The sequence below is a fragment of the Rhizophagus irregularis genome, chromosome 9, assembly GCF_026210795.1.
Source record: "Rhizophagus irregularis chromosome 9, complete sequence".
NCBI lineage: Eukaryota > Fungi > Glomeromycota > Glomeromycetes > Glomerales > Glomeraceae > Rhizophagus > Rhizophagus irregularis.
In genome coordinates this window covers 4,827,413-4,848,141 of record NC_089437.1, presented here as the reverse complement: position 1 = coordinate 4,848,141, position 20,729 = coordinate 4,827,413, and the positions used below count along the sequence as shown (strand labels likewise).

General features: G+C 28.1%; 5 protein-coding genes across 6 annotated transcripts; 3 read left to right on the top strand and 2 right to left on the bottom strand.

The window, feature by feature from the left end:
* Positions 1-232: 232 nt before the first annotated feature.
* OCT59_030122 (uncharacterized protein) lies at positions 233-1,928 on the bottom strand (the record flags this gene model as incomplete). The annotated part of the gene is made up of 9 exons (XM_066146451.1): positions 233-240; positions 309-326; positions 422-464; positions 552-666; positions 760-979; positions 1,460-1,543; positions 1,628-1,700; positions 1,779-1,817; positions 1,914-1,928. 9 exons carry the CDS (start codon positions 1,926-1,928, stop codon positions 233-235), a joined length of 615 nt encoding a protein of 204 aa, XP_065995092.1.
* A 1,187-nt stretch (positions 1,929-3,115) lies between these two features.
* OCT59_030121 (uncharacterized protein) lies at positions 3,116-5,717 on the top strand (the record flags this gene model as incomplete). Its single annotated transcript, XM_025318525.2, has 6 exons — positions 3,116-3,290; positions 3,379-3,849; positions 3,920-3,965; positions 4,051-4,057; positions 4,131-4,727; positions 4,803-5,717. The coding sequence occupies 6 exons, from the start codon at positions 3,116-3,118 to the stop codon at positions 5,499-5,501; spliced, it is 1,995 nt and encodes a 664-aa protein (XP_025175874.2). The 3' UTR covers positions 5,502-5,717.
* A 1,596-nt stretch (positions 5,718-7,313) lies between these two features.
* Positions 7,314-10,643, bottom strand: OCT59_030120 (uncharacterized protein; the record flags this gene model as incomplete). 2 transcript variants are annotated; one of them, XM_066146449.1, is made up of 9 exons in its annotated part: positions 7,314-7,445; positions 7,534-7,957; positions 8,031-8,140; positions 8,203-8,244; positions 8,546-8,946; positions 9,016-9,384; positions 9,437-10,098; positions 10,185-10,361; positions 10,453-10,643. In XM_066146449.1, 9 exons carry the CDS (start codon positions 10,641-10,643, stop codon positions 7,314-7,316), a joined length of 2,508 nt encoding a protein of 835 aa, XP_065995090.1. The 2 variants fall into 2 exon arrangements, with proteins under 2 accessions (XP_065995090.1, XP_065995091.1); XM_066146450.1 differs by lacking the exons at positions 7,314-7,445; positions 7,534-7,957; positions 8,031-8,140; ... (2 more) ...; positions 9,016-9,384; positions 9,437-10,098 and having other exon boundaries at positions 10,181-10,361.
* Positions 10,644-12,838: 2,195 nt separating this feature from the next.
* OCT59_030119 (uncharacterized protein) lies at positions 12,839-13,487 on the top strand (the record flags this gene model as incomplete). Its single annotated transcript, XM_025326484.2, has 3 exons — positions 12,839-12,887; positions 12,947-13,126; positions 13,288-13,487. 3 exons carry the CDS (start codon positions 12,839-12,841, stop codon positions 13,485-13,487), a joined length of 429 nt encoding a protein of 142 aa, XP_025175871.2.
* Positions 13,488-15,761: 2,274 nt separating this feature from the next.
* OCT59_030118 (uncharacterized protein) lies at positions 15,762-19,020 on the top strand (the record flags this gene model as incomplete). Its single annotated transcript, XM_066146448.1, has 6 exons — positions 15,762-15,987; positions 16,050-16,520; positions 16,591-16,636; positions 16,729-16,735; positions 16,801-17,394; positions 17,464-19,020. 6 exons carry the CDS (start codon positions 15,762-15,764, stop codon positions 18,229-18,231), a joined length of 2,112 nt encoding a protein of 703 aa, XP_065995089.1. The 3' UTR covers positions 18,232-19,020.
* Positions 19,021-20,729: the final 1,709 nt, after the last annotated feature.

The window sequence follows — 20,729 nt, the reverse complement described above, 5'->3', positions numbered from 1 at the left end:
TCTGTCTTTGAAAAAATCCGTACAAATTAACAAACTATATTTAATTTTAGAGCATGATAGAGGTACAATTACTAATAATAATAATAGTAGTATGTAGTCTCCAAGAAAATATCTTTCTTATTGTAATCGTGGAATCTAAGAAAAAAAAATTATTTACATACCTTAAGAGCACTTCGCTTATTCCTGCTTGCTTCTCACATTTTAAAGACTTCGCACAAGCAACAAAGAACGTTTACCGACCTACCAACGCTCTATTAGTATATAATTTGATTGCGTAATGCATTGATCTATACTTCAACGAATTTTACCGTTGTAATAGTTAAGAGCTAAGATGGTAGCACAAAAGTTTTTTTTTCATGAACTAATCAGTTCGCGGTTCTTCGAACAATGATACAAAAATTTGTGCAGTTAGTTAACTCACTGATTGATAGATCTTGAATTTTGAAATTTGGTGCCGAACCGATCTGCGATACTGGGTATTTTTGAACTCAGTTTTGAACAGTATCTGATCAAATCATGAAAAGGTTGGATCGATCGGAAATGACACGAACCGGTTCATACATATATCGATTCTGAGCGCTCCCACTCTCGTAAAATGAATTATTATTGTATATTCCGTACTGGCGTACTCTAATTAAATTTTCCACCGATAACAGATAAATAATACTAGAATTTTTTTTTTTTGAAGTAGATAAATGAATTATAAAAAATTTAGAAATAAATTTATTATTTTTATTTAATTATAGGGTAACTAATTACACATAGATCCTTGCTTCTTCTTTATCCTCTAAAGTTTCTTTGTCGATGAATTTTTGTTGACTAGATTTCAAAATATTAACTAATTTCTCTAATTTGTCCAAGTCTTTTTTTGTTACCTTGCTTTTCTTTATTTTACCCAATTGAGATTCAAAATAAAACAGTTTATTCTTATAAACTGATAAAATCTTATTAATTAAATCCAGGGCTTCATGACTTTTTTCTAAAATATTTAACATGTTTTCTGCATGTTTCAATTCGTCCATTACATTCAGCACATCATTAGCTTTACTACCAATTTTTTCCAGAATATACCCTTCCCCCCTGAACTTAAGAATATACTCTTGTGCTTTATCAGGATCATGATGAACAAATTTAGTAGCCTCGGCAATACCTTGTCGTACTTTTCTTTCAGCGGGGCCTCTGTAAGATTCAGCATCAACAATAGCTTTTCTTGCATGGGTGACCTTTACACTAAATTCCTCGATACTTTTAACCAACCTATGTACACGACTTCTAAAAAATGTTTCATCTTCATTTCCGAACCATCTATTATATGAATTAAACTTTGACATCATCTCGGAAATTTCGCTGTTAAGTATCCAAAATAACATGTTGCCATTACGATACATGTCTTCCAATGCAACTCCTGCATCCATTATTTTGGCGGAAAACGCTCGTAGTAGGTTTGCAATGGATGAACCCGTTTCTTTGAATGCTGGGCTATCTTCAACTATATTTGCAAATCTACGACATGACACTGTCCCATCCATTACAGAACCCGATGCTAAAATAAAAATTAAAAGAACGGGAATATCATTGTAAAATTAATATGACTCTTAAATTATTATAGAAAATTAAAAATATTTACATGGTAAATCTACTTGAACAATATCTTCGACTAATTTTGTTGTCGAGCTCGCAAAGTCTTCGAAAGGTTGGAACTGTATTGAGGATATACTAGAATGCGTTTCTTTTAATTCAACAAAAAAATTGATTAATGCCTATTTTTATAAACCAACCTTAACAACAAATTTCTTATCATCAACATAAATTTCTTTCTAATTATGAAATTATAACTTTAGTGAAAGGAATTTGAAAAATATATTCACTAAACCAAAAATATATTAGTAAAGCTATAAAAAAGATTTACTTACTAAGCGAAATTTCATATAAATTAAAACAGCACAAACGATTAATGCTAATAAAATCCAAGTCCAATGGATTTTTTTCGTATAAAAGTCCATCTCCTCATTGACCTTTTCTTTAGATTCGTGCTTTTCATCGCTTTTTTCTTTATCCGAGGTATTTACAGCTCGAAGCCGATGTGTTAGTTCTAAAAAACAAATTTCCTTTAAGAAACGAAGTTCATAATAAGAATCATATATTGAATTATATATTATAAATCTTTTAACCTGGACTTTCAAAGTTAAATTTGGCTTTCTCTCCCTTAATAGGAAATGAAATAGTTTTAGCCTTTCGTTTGATTTTATTTTGGGTATCGTGAGAAATATTTTGATTAATTTGTTCGGAATTTTTTGTATGAAATTCTTTTTCATTTTCACTTAGAAAAGAATGTGGTTCTGCGGATGTAGGCGAAGATGAAATTCCATATCTTTGGTTAATATAATTATTATTTTGAAGGTCTTGTAAATTAGGTTTATTTTTCTCCTCTTCATTAACAAACATCTTTGGGAAAAAGCTGCAATTCTGTGGCTGATTAAATGATAAATCCTCTTTTCGGCATTGATCGGCAATAGAAAACAAGTTATAATACCGGCTAATGAATGTGACAGCCCCAAATTTATTGGTAGAGATAAACTTTGATAATCAAATATGATTATTATTGTCGCATAATCAAAGACAATATATCCATTATGCGTTAAAAAACATAAAAACATGAATGAAATAAATTCCAAATACGGAAACAAAAGCAATTGTACAACTAAACATGTCCGAAAATGATTGTAAATGGTCGTCTATTTAATCTCGTAAACTCCGTAAAATTAATTAAATTAAAAAGAAAAAAGGAAGGAGAAGAAAGAAAAAAAAAGAGTTTGAGAATCCTGTAAAATGTAAAAAAAAAATTTGTAAGACAATGTGATAATGCATGAAAATGCAAAATATTGTATTAGAATTGCATTGCTTTTGTTTGGCGTAAGTAGGCACAAAAAAAGCTAGTTACAATCAGGCAGGCTTTAGCTATTTATGTTGTTATCTCTTCATCAATTTTGGAAGCAATTCCTTATAAATGTTCAGAATTTTTTTTTTTAAAAAAAAAAGAAAAAAATTTCTTTTTTTGTAACAATTTAAAAATTTGATAAATAAACTATATTATATATTTTAGTTAGTTAAAATTATGATTACAGGTAATAGGTTTGGTAGAGAAATAGAATTTCGTGAAGGTGAACCAATTCAGCTATTACAATATATCGAAGATAATTCGGGAGAAGAATTCGGTAAAATCGTTACTAACCCAGAAGCGCTGAAGATTCTTCAAACCATCCGTGAACCTCTTGCGATTATTTCAGTTGGTAAACAATATATAAGAAGACAATAAATATATTATTAATTAAGACTCCATCGCTTGATATTCACATGACACCATTTATTTTTCAATAGTCGGTTCATATCGCCGTGGTAAATCTTGGTTCGCGAATGTATTACATGGACGACATGACGGTTTTGATCTGGGAGCAAAAGTAGAAGGATGTACACGTGGAATATACATGTGGTCTCCACCATTTTTGTTAGAAAGCAAGCAATCTGATGGCAAAGTAATTAAGAAAAGAGTTATTGTCCTGGATAGTGAAGGAATTGATGATCCAAAACAGGACCAAAATTGGGCGACGAAACTATTTATTTTATGTTTAGCCCTTTCATCTACTTTTATTTATAATATAAATGGGATTGTTGGTAGAGATGATATCGGGAAATTGTACTTAATGACTGATCTTAGCAAATTCATTCAAGAACCAGAAGAAGGCGACTTTTTACCGAGATTAGTTGTTTTATTGCGTGATTTTACATTAGAAAGTCCTGAGAGCTTTAAAGATTATTTTTTGGAAAAATTAAATAACGTCAATCCCGAAGGTGAGCTAATAAATAAAGAATTTGTTGATAATGTTATAGACTGATCAATTTTAACAAAAAATTTTTGTAGCTGCTAAAGGAATTAAAAAAATCTTTGTTGATTTTGACGTATACGGGTAAATATGAATGTAATTTTATTTAGTTATTATAAATTGATGTTTTTATTTATTTATTATGATCTATCTTTTCATAAATTTTTAGGTTGCCTGTAGGTTATTAAAACATTTAAATTATCAATCTACTTATTATATCTAACATTTGTATACTTTACTTTCACATAGCATCCGGGATGTAAAAGAAAAATGTTACAGCATATGGAAGATGCTGCTACCGATGACCTTGATGAAGAATTTGTTGACGAAGTAGAAAATGCTGTAAAATTAATTTACTCTCAACTTCCTCTTAAATACATTGGTTCCTCCACCATGAAAGGCACAGCTTTTGTGAAATTCATAAATGATCTCGTTGAACGTATGAACAAATCAGAAAATTCAGCATTTCTTTCAATTCCTTCTGAGTATGAATCAATTATACAATTTGTCGCGCAAGAAGCAATTAAAGATGCTGTAGTATTATATCAAGAACAAATGGACCGTGTGTTAAATGAAGAAGGAAAATTACCAATTTTATGGGATGAATTCACAGAAATACATAATAATTGCATTTCAGAGGCCAATAAAATATTTTTTGAAAAAATAATTGGAAGTCCCACTCAAATGGAAAATTTTAAGGAACAACTAAGCGAAAAAATATCCAAATTTAAAGAAGAGTTCACGAAAATAAATTCTGATGAATTAACGGCTTATAATGAAAATATTGCGAAGGATTATTGGGAAAGATTCGTAAAGATTGGGTTAACCCAAGAAAACTTATTTGAGGTATGATATCTTTTTTTAATTTTTTTTTTAATTTAGCATATATTAACAGAATTTAATAATTTTCATTTTAAATAGAGCAATGATGAATTCCAGGAAGCACTCAGAGCCTTCGAATTAGCTTACGAGAAATCATTTATGAAGTCTCCCGAAGCTGCTAAAGTAATTGCTTCATACATGCAGAATCAATACCCTACTGCAATTGAATATATGACGCAATTAGGAAGAATGAATGCAGAGTTAGCAAAAGCAATGAAAGCCAAAGAAGAGGCTGAAACATTACGGTTAGAGGCATTGGCCCGCGAAGAAGAATTCCGTAGGGAAATGGAAGCACAAAAATATGAGCGTGCAGAAAATGAAAGAAATTTCAAAGAGAAAATGGCAGAACTACAAGCAAATATCGAACAACAAAATAAATCGCATGAAGAGATGAAAGAACGTTTAATTAAAGAAAGAGAAATTGCGACTGAAAAATATAATCAGAAATTTGAACAATTGCACAACGAAATGCTTGAACAACAAAAATTAAGTGAAGAAGAAAAAATAAGATTGCTTGAACAACAAGAGTTCAAATTTGAGCAAATACAAAGAGAAGCTGAAGAGAGAAATAGGGAATTGAGAGCACAATTACTTGAAGAGAAGGAGAAAGCCATTGAAAGTCAAAATGAATTTTACAAGAGTCAACTTGCTGAACAAATTGCAGCAAATGAAAGACAGCACAGTGCGATGGTGGAACTTATGCAGAAAGACAAGAAGGGTGGTTGCCTAATTTCATAATAATTTCGATAAAAGAAATTTTATATAATTAATTAAATAAATACTTGTTTATTTAACATTGTTCATTTTATTTTATGTCTAAAATAAATTATTAAATTATTACTTTCGTCATTTATATACTTTGATTTGTGTCACGTGATCAGATTATTTATCTCTTGGCGGAAATAAGTTCAGGAGAAACCAATAATAATAAAATCTATTATCTTAAGTGGCAACAGCATTACAGCAGTATGTTAATTAAATTTAAAATAACAATAAAAAATTATATTATAACAAAGTAAAATGGCGATAAATCATACAGTATACATGTTGTTATCTGATGTACAAGTCGGTATATTTGTCTACACTGTATATATTTTTTTGTGATTTATGCATTTATGCGGAATAGCGTCGGAATCTTTTCCCGAAATTTTTGAATATAAATAGCACCATTATAATTTTTTTTATAACAATCCAATTAAAAATTTAGATCATGACTCAACTTTCAACACTTAGGAAGTAATAAAATTTTTATCGTTCATATCATCAATATGATACGGAAACTCTCACAAGACAGGAACTATTGAAAATGGCAATAGTTTTGGCAACATAACGAAAGAACCAGAAATGAAAATTTTGGTCAAATTGTTCTTAATCCAGAAGCATTAAACGTCCTTTGAACCATTCATGAGCCTCTTGCTATCATTTCTGTCGGTAAGCATACACGTGGAATATACGTGTGGTCTCCCCATTCGAATTAGAGAGTAAACAATCCGATGATAAAATAATTCAGAAACGAGTTATTGTCCTGGATAGAAGGATTTGATGAACAGGATGAAAATTGAGCAAACGAAATTATTTATTTTATGTTTAGTTGTTTCTATATAAATGGAATTGTTGGGAGGGGTGATATAGGGAAATTGTACCTAACGACAGAATTAAGTAAATTCGTTCAAGAATCAGAAGTTGGAGATTTTTTACCGAGATTAGTTATTTTATTACGTGATTTTACTTTAGTAATTCCTGAGAGCTTTAAAGATTATTTTTGGAAAAATTAAATAACGTCAATCCCGAAGTGAGCTACAAATAAAGAAATTTGTTGATAATGTTATAAACTGATCAATTTTAACAATAAAAAATTTTTTGTAGCTGATAAGGGAATTAAGAAATTTTTTATGAATTTGATGTAGAATTAACAAAAGAGTGGAACCAATTATCAATCGAATTAGCTAAAAATCTGTTGGTAGTATGGAGAAGCGGGTTGCAGCATTAATAGAGGCGGGGGATTATACTATGTATTAATGATCATGGTTCACCTTGTACTTTAAAATAAAAAAAAATTTTTTTTTTTGTTTATTAAAAACTTTTTTAATGATGAGGGTCGGATCCTTTTGACCACTACTGTAAAAAGATTATTAATCACCCAGAAATAAACGATGTGTAAAATAAAAAGCTCAGTTATTAAATACGTTGAAGATAGAACAAAGAACGAATTACTTATTAAAGGAAACATTTTATGTGCAAAGATGCAGCTCATCAGAAAGATCAGATTATTTTAAGACACTTTTAAATAATAGTATGAAAGAATATAGATTGTGACAAGAGCTAATGTGCGTTTGATAAAATTTTACTAATCAAAATCAAGCGTATAATACAACTGAAAAAATTAATGGATGCCTATTGTGAAAGACAAGGAAATTTATTAAATTCACTCTGATTCCTTTATGATGGTGAAACATATACAAACCCAATCTTTAAACGAACATTTTTTAAAGTATTCAGAATATGAAATAATTACGTGATATGTGTAAGAAAATAAGGAAAATGACAAATTTAAGAGCCATAGTTCCTAGTTTTCATTAATTTTGTGAAGTTTGTAAAAAGACTTAGGATTTTTATAAGAGATACTAAAGGAGTAAGAATGGATAAATAACTAAAATCAATCGCTTTGCTCAAAAAGTAAACCTAATAGTTTTTTTTAAAAAAAAAATTAAATCAACTTGATTAATATTTGATTTAAAAAAAATAAGGTGACGCAAAAAAAATTACATACCCTAAAAGCTAGGTCAGGCATATTTTTAATAATAATACCAATAGTTTCTCCAATAATAATCTTTCGTTCAAATTTTTTAGATAACTTAACGTTAAATTTATATCTACAAAATTGGAAATTAAATTTAAATATTTCTAGAACTCCGACATCAGTTCCTGCTAGTGATATCAACATTACGAGAACTATTTTATGATCTTTTGAATCTTCTAACCATTTCTTGATCGTAACTTTTTCTTTTGCTTTATCTTGTTGACCTTGTGAACCATCTTGTTGATCATTTAAATCTTCTGGATCATCTTTTTCTCCGGGTTCATCAAGAAGTTGAACTGAATCTTCTGAATTTTCTTTGCTTACAAGTTCGTTAAGGATAATGTAAACTGCATATCCTAACTTGATAACATATGGAACTGTCACCAAAAAAACACTTAAAAAAGAAAATTTTATTATTTTAGTCTTTTTTTAAAAAAAATTTTTTTAGTTCAGAAGTTGATATTTACCTCGCAAAAAAAATAATTTTGATGCTGCCTGCCTCTACCTTAACAAAAAAAATGTCCAACACAAATGACAAAACATTAAATCCATATAAAAAAATTTTAAAGTGGTTGCTCTAAATAAATAAACATTATGTTAGCATTTGATTTTCAATTAAATATAGAATGTGTACTTTACCTTATCCTCATCAACATCCCTCCTCTCATTAACCTCCCTCCTCTTACATAAATTTAAAGGTTGGATTAATTTACATATACCCGATTTCATTATGTGAAAAAAAGCTTTCCTAACACTACTATTTGCATCACTTTTACTTCAATTTTTGCATCATAATGTATAGAAATGATGCAAAGTATGGTCAATATCAAAATGAATATAACTGTTAAAATAAGTTGGCATATATTGTCAGAATTCTCATACCACCTGGCTATTTTATTAAAAAAAAGAAAGAAAGAAAAATTAATTAATTTGGTTAAATTTTTCTGAAAAAATTGAAAAACGAATATTTACGTATAGTTACATATCCATAGATTGGTTCCAAATATTTCGAAGAACTTCCAGATGCAAGAACAGTGATGTCCATATTCCGAATCATAATATCTAAATCTTTAGTGATTAATTTAGTCTCCCTATCTGATGCAGATTGTGGTTTATCAATCTTAATGGATAAAAGATATTGTTTTGAAGAACTTTCAATGTTAGTGTCAATTACAAATCTATAATTGGTGATTATTCGTTTTGATGTAACAGCGACTGCATCGGCCAATTCTTGTGTTAAATTATTAAAGAATTTATTTATTTGATTGGAGTTGAGAGTGTCAAAGTAAGAAGTTCCGTCTTTGGTCAATCTAACTTTTCCATAAATGCCATCAAAAAACATTTTAATTTTACTACTTCCTTTTTCTTTTTCTTCTTCTGGTACTATTTGAAAAATAATTAATATATATATAATATAATTCAATTTTATGAGCATAATTATAAATCACTTACACGTTGTAAAAGACCAAATATTACTATATAAACCAGGGAGAGGTTCATTGTATGATAGAGTCGAAACAAAATTATTCTCAATCATAACATAATACGTTGAATCAGGATTATTAAATGTACTTTCAATTATATCAATACTAACGGTATCATTATCAAATGTTACATAATTTTGGTTATTTAAGCCATTAATGGTTTGACGTACAATCCCAGGATTAGAACTGCCATTACTTTGAAAAATTGTAATTGTGCCGATTGAAAAAACAATAGGAATCGTATATGTAATTTTAAGGGGATTAGTTTCACGTGCGGTGATAGTTTGTTGAATGGTCGGAGATGTATCTCTGATGAACATATTACCATAACCATTATCTAGAGTATTTGTAAGAATTAAAAAAAAAAAAAATCTTCGCTATCACATTACCTTCATGAATTTTATACAAATCAGTGGTGATTAAACTCCAATTTTGTCCTACTATTGGTTGAAGTATTACAAGAGTGTTATTTGTTAAAATTTGGTGGGGAAAATTAGAATCTGACAGGGTAGGATATGAAAGGTCCCATTGATTTAAATTGCCATTTTCATCCAAAACATAGCCCCAAATATAACTACTCATATTGGTTGTTTGAATAACACTATATAAATAACCTCCGAATGGTAATGGCGTAAAATTAGGATCATTAATAATTGTGGGAAGTGTGACATTTACATGTTTGATATCAAATACGGTTCCTCTTGAAAGATAACTAACTTGAATATTAACAATGATTGGATTTGGATCGGTGGTAGATTGTATGGATATCAAACAAATTTGTCCAACTTCCGAGTAAGAGATAAAACAATTAAGGCCAACAATATTTAAATACATCATATTTTCATAAAGAATAACTGTTTCTCGCACAATATTACTTCCATATCCACAATACATGGCGTAAAGCCCTGTCTGTGAAGAATAAGGATCCTGGGAGGTTGTTACATTAGGATAAATAAACATGTAACCTCCATCCACTGTTGAAACTACCGAAGGTTGTACTTGAAGAGTTAAAACCGTTGCTGCAATATTGCTAAAACTTCCGTCTTCATTTCTTCATAAAAAGAGGAAAGGAATATAAGTTAAACCATACATTAAATTAAAAATTAAAAATCAAATTTTATCAATATGATAAATTACATTATCCATTGCGTCAAGTTATAATTAAAATTGACATCATCATAACCACTCGATAATGGTGCAAAGTAGAGAAATCCTTGCTTATTATTTGCATTTGGATAAATAAAAGATTGTTGAGGTATCCATGTATTATTATTATTACTTGAGTCAATAAGAGAAGGACTCATTAAAGTTTTACTATTGCCATAAAAGAAAAGTACATACAGTATATTACAAAAAAGTATATATATTCTCCGAAAAGGTTTTAAAAAAAAGAATTCATTCTAACCTGTAAATATTTCCATTTAAATCAATCAACATTAAATAATCATTATACGTTAGAGGATTATTTACGTCCGCAGCTACAGTATAAGTTACTATTATAAAATTGCCTTTTTTTGTTTCTATGGCATTAAGAGAAATAGGGTTAAGTCCATCGACAGTACAAAAATTGAAAGATTGTATCTCCAATTCTTCCATCGAAAGATCGATTGGTATAATATTACCATTGGGATAAATGACGCGAAATGATATTTTTGTTTCAGAACAATTTCCACCACTTAAATTGCGAACTATTTGCAAAACTATCGTATTATCTGCATATTGCAAAATGTCTGCCACTTGAAATTCTGTAGTTTCTTATTATTGATAAAAAAATTAAGAGATGTTTTAATTTCATTTCGTAGAAATTATAATTTTTTTCTTTTTTTTTTAAAAAAAATAAGGAATTTAAATTTAATACGTATTATTAATTTCACAGGATACAACGAATCTGGATATACCGAAAACTCGTTATATCGAACCAAATAGTTGCAGAACCGATTTTCTTATAATTAATTACACCGGATATAACCAAATGCTATATTTATTTTTATTTTATTCTAATATACTAATACAATTATAGCTATATGAATTAACAAAGGGAACTATCTGATAAAAAGAACTAGAATATCATCCCGTTGCCACTTGCCCAGGACCTCGCCCTTCGGGAAGCACTATATTAACAGTATATACCGCATCCGGTATTTAAACAATTTGCATACACTTTATCACGTGCTCATGTATAAATAAATGTCGAACTTATTCTATATGCACTAACACGTGATCGCTTTGCATTATGCAAATTCTTTAAATGCCCGCATCCGAACTCGATCAAATATATATTAGCCACATATTTGATATACCGAATGATCACGTGAAAATCAAAATGAAAGTTCGTTTTATTGTTCTTCCCTCTCTTATTACTGTTGTGTCTGCGAAGTATTGTAGTAAACATTCTGATTGCCTTATCCTCTAATGTGTCACAGAGGCAGAAACATATGCTGTTTAGGTAGGCTTTTTGTAATTTTAATACATATTATTTATACTACTTTCAAATACATTAATCTTTTTAACTTAATGTATTGGTGTTAGGCCTAATCAAAGTGACTTATTATTAGTTTGTTTTTTTTTCTTTTTTTTGATCTTGAGTTTTTTGTTTTTTGGCATAATATTCTAAATAATAATTTTTATGAAATAAATCATTATCTTTATAATCAAAGATGATATATTTCGAATAATTTATATTATTCGATATTATTAAATGTTCAATATTATATTTCTTATTGCTAATGCTATTTAAAAATAAACTTAAAAGCATATTAAAAACTCGAAATACAATTAAAACAATCATCATCATTATCACAGTTGTAAACAAAATTTTGGTTTTTTAAGTACAAATAAAAAGTAATTAAAAATATCAAATATATACATCAGAGTTCATAACTGAGGACCGCGCGATCCCGGAACTTTAATGTATTATATGGTAGGTCGATTTCCCAACTTTCCTTTAAATCGCTTTATTCTCGCATTTTTTTTCTTTTTTATCTAATGAGGCTTAATCAAATTATCTTATAATCTAACCTTCATATATTTCTATATATTTATTAAAAAAAAAGGAAAAATTCATAAAATTACTTCTATCAAATATTTTTAAATGAAATAAACTGATAAAGGTTTTTACTTACATTTCAATTTATTTTAAACTTACAGAAATTATTTTATTAATCAAACTAGGCGTAACCCGTCGCGTTATCAATAAGAAAGTAATAATCATTCTATTTGACATATGAATAAGTTTAGTCTTTATGATATTAGTAAAGTTAAATGTAGGAATTTTATATAATTTATGTGTTTATGCAAATAATAGTGAATTGTTCGAAAAATACCAATTATATAATCTAAGGTTTATTAATCACGTCGTAAACTCCGCTTTTGATAAATAATACCAGAATAATTAAATTCAACAAATTAAGCTACAAAGAAAATTTATTTGGCTTTGTATATAACTAAAGCTAATTGATGCGTCTTAAAAACCGGAAAATATGAATTATACAATCTAAGGTTAATTAATCGCGCCATAAACTCTGCGTTTGATGCAATACCAGAATAAAAACTTTTAAAGTAAAAAGTATCTTATACAATATCAACGTACCCACACCAACGAAAGACCTTTATCAGTGCGAGGAATGACTCACAAAACTTCAGGTAGTTACTAGGTTTGCGTTTGTTATTGACTAATTGAGCTTATCGAGATCACACTCACTTACATCGTCGGAATCTTTTCCCGAAATTTTGAATATAAATAGCACCATTATAATTCTTTTTTTATAAACAATCCAATTAAAATTTAGATCATGACTCAACTTTCAACACGTAGAAAAGATTCGTCCAGTAATATAGGAAGTAATTAATTTTTTTATCGTTCATATCATCAATATGATACGGAAACTCTCACAAGACAGGAACCATTGAAAATGGCAATAGTTTTGGCAGAAGTATTGAGTTTCGCGAAGGTGCTTCAATTCAACTATTGAAACATAACGAAAGATCCAGAAATGAAAATTTTGGTCAAATTGTTCTTAATCCAGAAGCATTAAACGTTTTTCGAACCATTCATGAGCCTCTTGCTATCATTTCTGTCGGTAAGCATACATGTAGAATATGCGTGTGGTCTCCCCATTCAGAGTAAACAATCCGATGATAAAATAATTCAGAAACGAGTTATTGTCCTGGATAGTGAAGGATTTGATGAACTAAAACAGGATGAAAATTGGGCAAATGAAATTATTTATTTTATGTTTAGTTGTTTCTTCAACATTTATTTATAATATAAATGGAATTGTTGGTAAAGATGACATAGGAAAATTGTATTTAATGACAGAATTAAGTAAATTCGTTCAAGAACCAGAAGTTGGAGATTTTTTACCGAGATTAGTTATTTTATTACGTGATTTTACTTTAGTAATTCCTAAGAGCTTTAAAGATTATTTTTGGAAAAATTAAATAACGTCATTCCCGAAGTGAGCTACAAATAAAGAAATTTGTTGATAATGTTATAAACTGGTCAATTTAATAATAAAAATTTTTTGTAGCTGCTAAGGGAATTAAGAAATTTTTTTATGAATTACTGTATGTTTTTGGGTAAATATAATTTAATTATATCATTACAGTATTTATTAATTTATTAATTTTTTATTTTTATTATATGATTACTTTTTTTTTATGGATATTTTTAGTTTGTCGTAAGTTATTGAAAATTTTAAACAAAATATTGCATCACATTTTAACGCATTTATTTTTATATATAGCGGATGTAATAAAACAATATTACAACATATGGAAGGTGCCATTATTGACAAGTTTGACGAAGATTGACGAGGTAGAGAATGCCGTAAAATCAATTTACTCTCAACTTCCTCTTAAATACATTGAATTCCTACAAGTTATCGTTGAACGTATGAACAGTTCAAAAACATCCACACTTCCTTTCAATCCTTCTGAATATGGATCGATTATCCAATATGTTTCACGAATGAAGTTTTAGAAATTTATAAAAAAAGAATGAGTCAATTGAAGAAAAATTACTACGATATGAGAAGAATTTAAAAAAATAAATGATGAACGTGCTTCAGAGGTTATTAGAAAAATAATTGGAAATCCTCCACAAATTTAAAATTTTTGTTGAACAATTAAATGAAGAATTATCCAAAATTAAAGAAAATTTTACGAAAAGAAATTTTAAAGAATTAATGATTTACAATGAAATATTGCCAAAGAATATTGGACAAAGTTTGTCAAGATCGGAAGGCATAACCAAATTTTCTCAATTTTCTTCCTTTTTTTTATTAGAATTTTGATAGAATTTAATTTCCCACAGAATTATGCCGAATTTCAAAAAGCATTAAAATCCTTTGAATTAGCTTACGAAAATCGATGATGAAATCTCCAAAGGCAGCTAGAGTAATTGCTTCATATATGAAAAATAATATTCGGAAGCAATTGATTACATGACACGATTAGGAAAGATGAATACAAATTAACAAAAATATTACACATCAAAGAAGAAGCTGGAAGGTTGCATTTAGAAGCATTGACTCGTGGAAAAGAATTACATATGGAAATAGAAGCACGAAAACATGAAAACGAAGAAATGAAAGAAATTTCAGAAAGAAAATGGCAGAAATACAAGCAAATATTGAACAACATAAATTACATGAAGAAAGGAAACAGCGTTTAATTGAGGAAAGAACTTGCGGCTGAAAAATATAATCAGAGGCGTGAACAATTGCACGACGAAATGCTTAAACAACAAAGATTGGCTGAAGAAGGCAACAAACATGCCAAATTTGAGCAAATATAAAGAGAAACTGAAGAAGAATTAAAAGAGAAGAAGAAGAGAAAGCCATTGAAAAACAAAATAAATTTTCCAGAAACAACTTGCTAAAATGTTAGAATTTATGCAGAGAGAAAAAGATATTTTGAGGGATGCAATAGGAGATTGCGTGATTTCATAAAAGAAATTTATATATTAATTAAATAAATACTTTTTATTTAACATTGTTCATTTTTTTTTTTGATTTTAAATATTTTTATTTATTTTTATTTATTTTTACTTTTGAAAGGCAGATACAAATGTGAGATACGAAGATACAATGAAAGTTTTACAAAAACAACATATGCACTATTGATCTAAAACAAAATGTACAAAATCAAACCGGCGGACCCACCCTTCGTTAGAACGAACTGACTAATGGAAAACTAATCGCCATAGCAGTGAACGAACAAAGGGAATTAGAAACTAAAGTAAAAATAGGGGGGATTTGATTATTTGATGATTATCAGTTATATGGTAAATGGAAAAGTGGCTTTTATTGTTTTATGATCAAGATTCAATAATAAGAAAACTGATTATCGTAGGTGGCATACAGTATGTTTCACCGGAAATGCTGTTAATATGTAAATGCAAGTACATCATACAGGTTGATATCTATATATGATATATAGATGATGCCTATGGCCCAATATTACAATGCCTTAAGTGGTTTTGCCAGAATTACTAGGCCAGCCATAATCTGATTCACGTTAGCTGTCAGCTGACGCAATCGCACATCTCATGTTTTTTGCCGATCTTATTCTAATTAGCTTGATTTATTGATTTATGCGGAATGGCGTCGGAATTTTTTCCCCGAAATTTTTGGATATAAATAAGCATCATTATAATTCTTTTATAAACAATCCAAATTAAAATTTTAACAATAAATTTTAAGCTTTTAAATCATGACTCAATTTTCAACGCTTGGCAATGATTACTCACTTAGCAATGTAGAAATTGAAAATGGCAATAATTTTGGCGGAAGTATTGAATTTCGGGAAGGTGTTCCAATTCAGCTATTAAAATATAACGAAAGATCCAGAAATGGAAATTTTGGTCAAATTGTTCTTAACCAAGAAGCATTAAACGTTCTTCGAACTATTAATGAGCCTCTTGCTATCATTTCTGTCGGTAAGCACAAATAAATAATTCTCGAACTCCATCACGTGAATTCACATTTATTTCTTCGCCAGTTGGTTCTTTTCGCCGCGGCAAATCTTGGTTCGCGAATGTATTGCATGGACGCCATGACGGTTTTGAACTAGGAGCAAAAGTAGAAGGATGTACACGTGGAATATACATGTGGTCTCCCCCATTCAAATTAGAGAGTAAACAATCAGATGGTGAAATAATTCAGAAACGAGTTATTGTCCTGGATAGTGAAGGAATTGATGATCCAAAACAGGATGAAAATTGGGCAACGAAATTATTTATTTTATGTTTAGTTGTTTCTTCAACGTTTATTTATAATATAAATGGAATTGTTGGTAAAGATGACATAGGAAAATTGTATTTAATGACAGATTTAAGTAAATTCATTCAAGAACCAGAAGTTGGAGATTTTTTACCGAGATTAGTTATTTTATTACGTGATTTTACTTTAGAAAGTCCCGAGAGCTTAAAAGAATATTTTTTGGAAAAATTAAATAACGTCGATCCCAAAGGTGAGCTACAAATAAAGAAATTTGTTGATAATGTTACAAGCTGATCGATTTTAATAAAAAATTTTTGTAGCTGCTAAGGGAATTAAGAAATTCTTTTATGGCTTTGATGTTTTCGGGTAAATATAATTTAGTTATATCATTGTTATTTGTTAATTTCCATATTACTATATAATTGTTTTTATTTTTTCTTTTTTACGATTAATTTTAGGTTGCCGGTAAGTTATTGAAAATTTTTAAATAATAGAAATTACATCATATTTAACACATTTACTTTATATAGCATCCAGGATGCAAAAAAACAATGGTACAACATATGGAAAATGCCATTACTGACAACCTTGATGAAGAATTTGTTGAAGAAGTAGAGAATGCCGTAAAATCAATTTACTCTCAACTTCCTCTTAAATACATTGGTTCCTCCACTATGAAAGGAATGGCATTTGTAAAATTCCTACAAGACACCGTTGAACGTATGAACAGTTCAGAAACATCAACATTACTTTCAATTCCTTCTGAATATGAATCGATTATACAATATGTCTCACGTGAAGCTACAAATGAAGCTTTAGAAATCTATAAAAAAAGAATGAGTCAATTGATAAGTGAAGAAAAATTACCAATGATTTGGGAAGAATTTGAAGAAAAAAGTGAAGAATGTGCTTCGGAAACCAGGAAATTATTTTCTGGAAAAATAATTGGAAGTCCTATTCAAATTGAAAAATTTATTGATCAATTAAGTGGAAAGCTATCCAAAATTAAAGAAAATTTTACGAAAAAAAATTCTAAAGAATTAATGATTTACAATGAAAATATCGCAAAAAAATATTGGGAAAAGTTTGTTAAGATTGGATTAACTCTAGAAAATTTGTTTGAGGTATGACTATCAATTTTCTTTTCTTCCTTTTTATAGTTTGAAATTTTAATAGAATTTAATTTCCCACAGAATTATGCCGAATTCCAAAAAGCATTAAAATCCTTTGAATTAGCTTACGAAAAATCGTCGATGAAATCTCCAGAGGCGGCTAGAGTAATTGCTTCATATATGAAAAATCAATATTCGGAAGCAATTGATTACATGACACAACTAGGAAGAATGAACGCAGAATTAGCGAAAGCAGTACATGCTAAAGAAGAAGCTGAAAGATTGCGAATAGAAGCATTGGCACGTGAAGGAGAACTCTGTAGGAAAATTGAAGCACAGAAACGTGAACGTGAAGAAAGTGGGAAAAATTTTGGGAATAAAATTTTAGAATTACAAAGAAATATCGAGCAACAAAAAAAATCACAAGAAGAAATGCAACATCGTTTAATTAAGGAAAGAGAGTATGCAACTAAGAGATATAATCAAAAATATGAACAAATGCGCGATTCTATGCTTGAACAACGAAGATTAAATGAAAAAGAGAAAATGGAATTAATTAAACAACAAGAAAGAAAATTCGAACAAATACAAAGGTCGCTTATAGAGGAACATAATAGAAAGCATGAGGAATTAAAAAGGCAATTAGATCTTGAAAAAATGAAAGCTAATCAAAATGAAATTTATCAAAGGAAACTCCTTAAAAAAATTGAAGCAAGTAGTAGAGATAATCAAGAATTATTAGAACAAATACGAACGCTAACAGACAATCGCAGCAGGGGTATTGATTGGAAGGACATAGCAAACGTAGCAACCGTGTTATTGCCTGTCATGTTTAAGTTCCTTCTTTAAACTTATTCCCTCTTAATCTCAATAGTATTTATATGTAAAGTACAGCTCGAGTACTCTAGTCTCATCTAATCCTAAACAGAGGCCAAATTCCCTTAAGCTATTTTCACGTGATTTTTACATGTCATTTTGGCCTAAATCATATAATTTTAGCTACTGTGGCATATGCATATGCGAAATTATTTTTTTATTAAAGAAATTACAACTGCTAAAAATTATGAAACAATATATTTAATATTATCTTAACTATCATCTCCCTACATAATTTTATCATTGCTCTCATATTTTTTCACAAACTGTCAAATTTTCCTTATTGCTTTGGGAGTGTAGAAATGAGAAACAAATAGAAAAGGAAAAAAAACGGAATATCAATAGTAAAGATAAAAGAATGAAATCAAATAGTAAAAAACGTAATAAGAAGGATAATGTAGAATTAGCAAACTTCATTAATAATAAGACTAATTGGAACAAATGGAATGATTTTGCATTTCATTGGGGTGGTCATTGGGCAAATTTTTAGGCAGATCTTGACAGTCACCTAAAAATTTTAGTTGTATTATTGTTAATAATAGTGATATAATCATTTAGGTAACAAGTCGACTTTTCTTTGGAGAAGTAGTCTTATTTCATAATGCTTAATCCTTATATATATTTTATTTTTTTTATTGTTATAAGTTTAGTATACATAAGCAAGCGTAATTATATTAAGACAAGATCACATCTATAAATAAATAAAAAATAAAATAAAATAAAATAAAAATAAACATTAGTTTGTAGATAAATTTAAAGAACTAGATATATGGGATGTTAATTATCTTTATAATTTTACATTTATATTAAAAAAATAAAATTAGTTATAAAATAATTGATTTACTTAAATTTTATAAGATAGCCTGTATATCTACTTGATACTAATTTAATTTGTTTATAGCCTTTAAATACATTTTGTGCTAGAAGTAAAGGCAGGATTCTACTTACTTATAATAATAGAAAATTGATCCTTTATTAATAATTTTTATCTTACTTTTTTCTTAAATTCTATTGGTTAATTAATTAAAAATAAAGCTTTAATCAGTTCAATTCTAATAGGATTCCGCTTACTTATAGGATGGGTCACTTCCAGGCCTAAGATAAAAATTATATATAAAATTCTTTGAAAATCCTACTATAAAAGGAAATTTTATGTTATATTGTTGTGATTTTTTTTCTTTTTAGCTAATTAATCAAATTAATCAATAGAATTTAAGAAAAAAGTAAGGTAAAAACTATTAGTAAAAGGTCAATTTTCTATAGTAACCTTTATTATAAGTAAGTAGTGTCCTATTTTAATCTAACAACCTGAACTGAAAATTTGGATTAGTTCAGTTCAGGTTGATATTTTAACTCAGATTAAAATATTTGGTCTAGTTTCAGATTATAAATCTAATTGGACTAAATTAAACAGGTTGGGACTGAATCAGATTGAGTAAATATTTTTGCAATAGTTTTATATTAAAACTGTTGCAATTATTTAATTATTAAATAAAAAAATATTATAAAACATTTTTTTAATATATTATTATAAAAAATATTTTACGCAATATTTCAATATTAATTTAATGAAAAAATGTTTTTACAACATTTTTATAATTAATTTAACAAAAAAATAGTGTGAAACGTTTTTTTAAAGTAATTTTAATTAAAAAATGTTTATGCAATATTTTTTTAATTAATTTAATGAAAAATGGTATAAAACATTTTTTAATATATTATTATAAAAATATTTTTTAAAAGTAATTTTAATTAAAAAACGTTTTTGCAATATTTTTTTATTATAGAATTAGATTGAACTAGCATTTAGTACACAAAATCTATTCAAATTTTGCCAGATTTTCTGAAAGATTTTTGAAAAATCTGGTAAAATTTTTTAAATCTTGAATGGTTTCAAACATTTTTATACTGCAGATTTCAGTATTTTCCAGAAAATTTCTGGAATTTTTCTAAAAACTTTTTGTACACTAGACTGAACTGGACCAAAATAATTAGTTTATTTCAGTCTAGTCTTATTGTTTCAGATTATTTTTTTAATATAAACTGGATCAAATCAAAATAAACTAATTTTTTCAGTCCAGTTCTAAGTTACTCCCAATTTAGGCCATTTAAAACTTTATTTAAAAAGGAAAAAATCATAACAATATAATATAAAATTTTCTTTTATAGTAAAATCTGCAAAGAATTTTATATATGATTTTTATTTTAAATATAAAGATGACTTATTTTATAAGTAAATAAGGTTCTACAAAAGCACTTTTATTACCTTTAAATAATAACTTTGAGTATAAATATTACTATAGTATAAATATATATAAAATATAAAAACTAAAATACCATAGTTTTTTATCATAATTAAATTTAATATATATTGTAATTTGCCAATTCTTATCTTTCTTCTTAAGTTTTAACTCTATTAAAACTAATTTATTTAATAATAACCAGCATATTCTTAAATAGTACTTATTTTT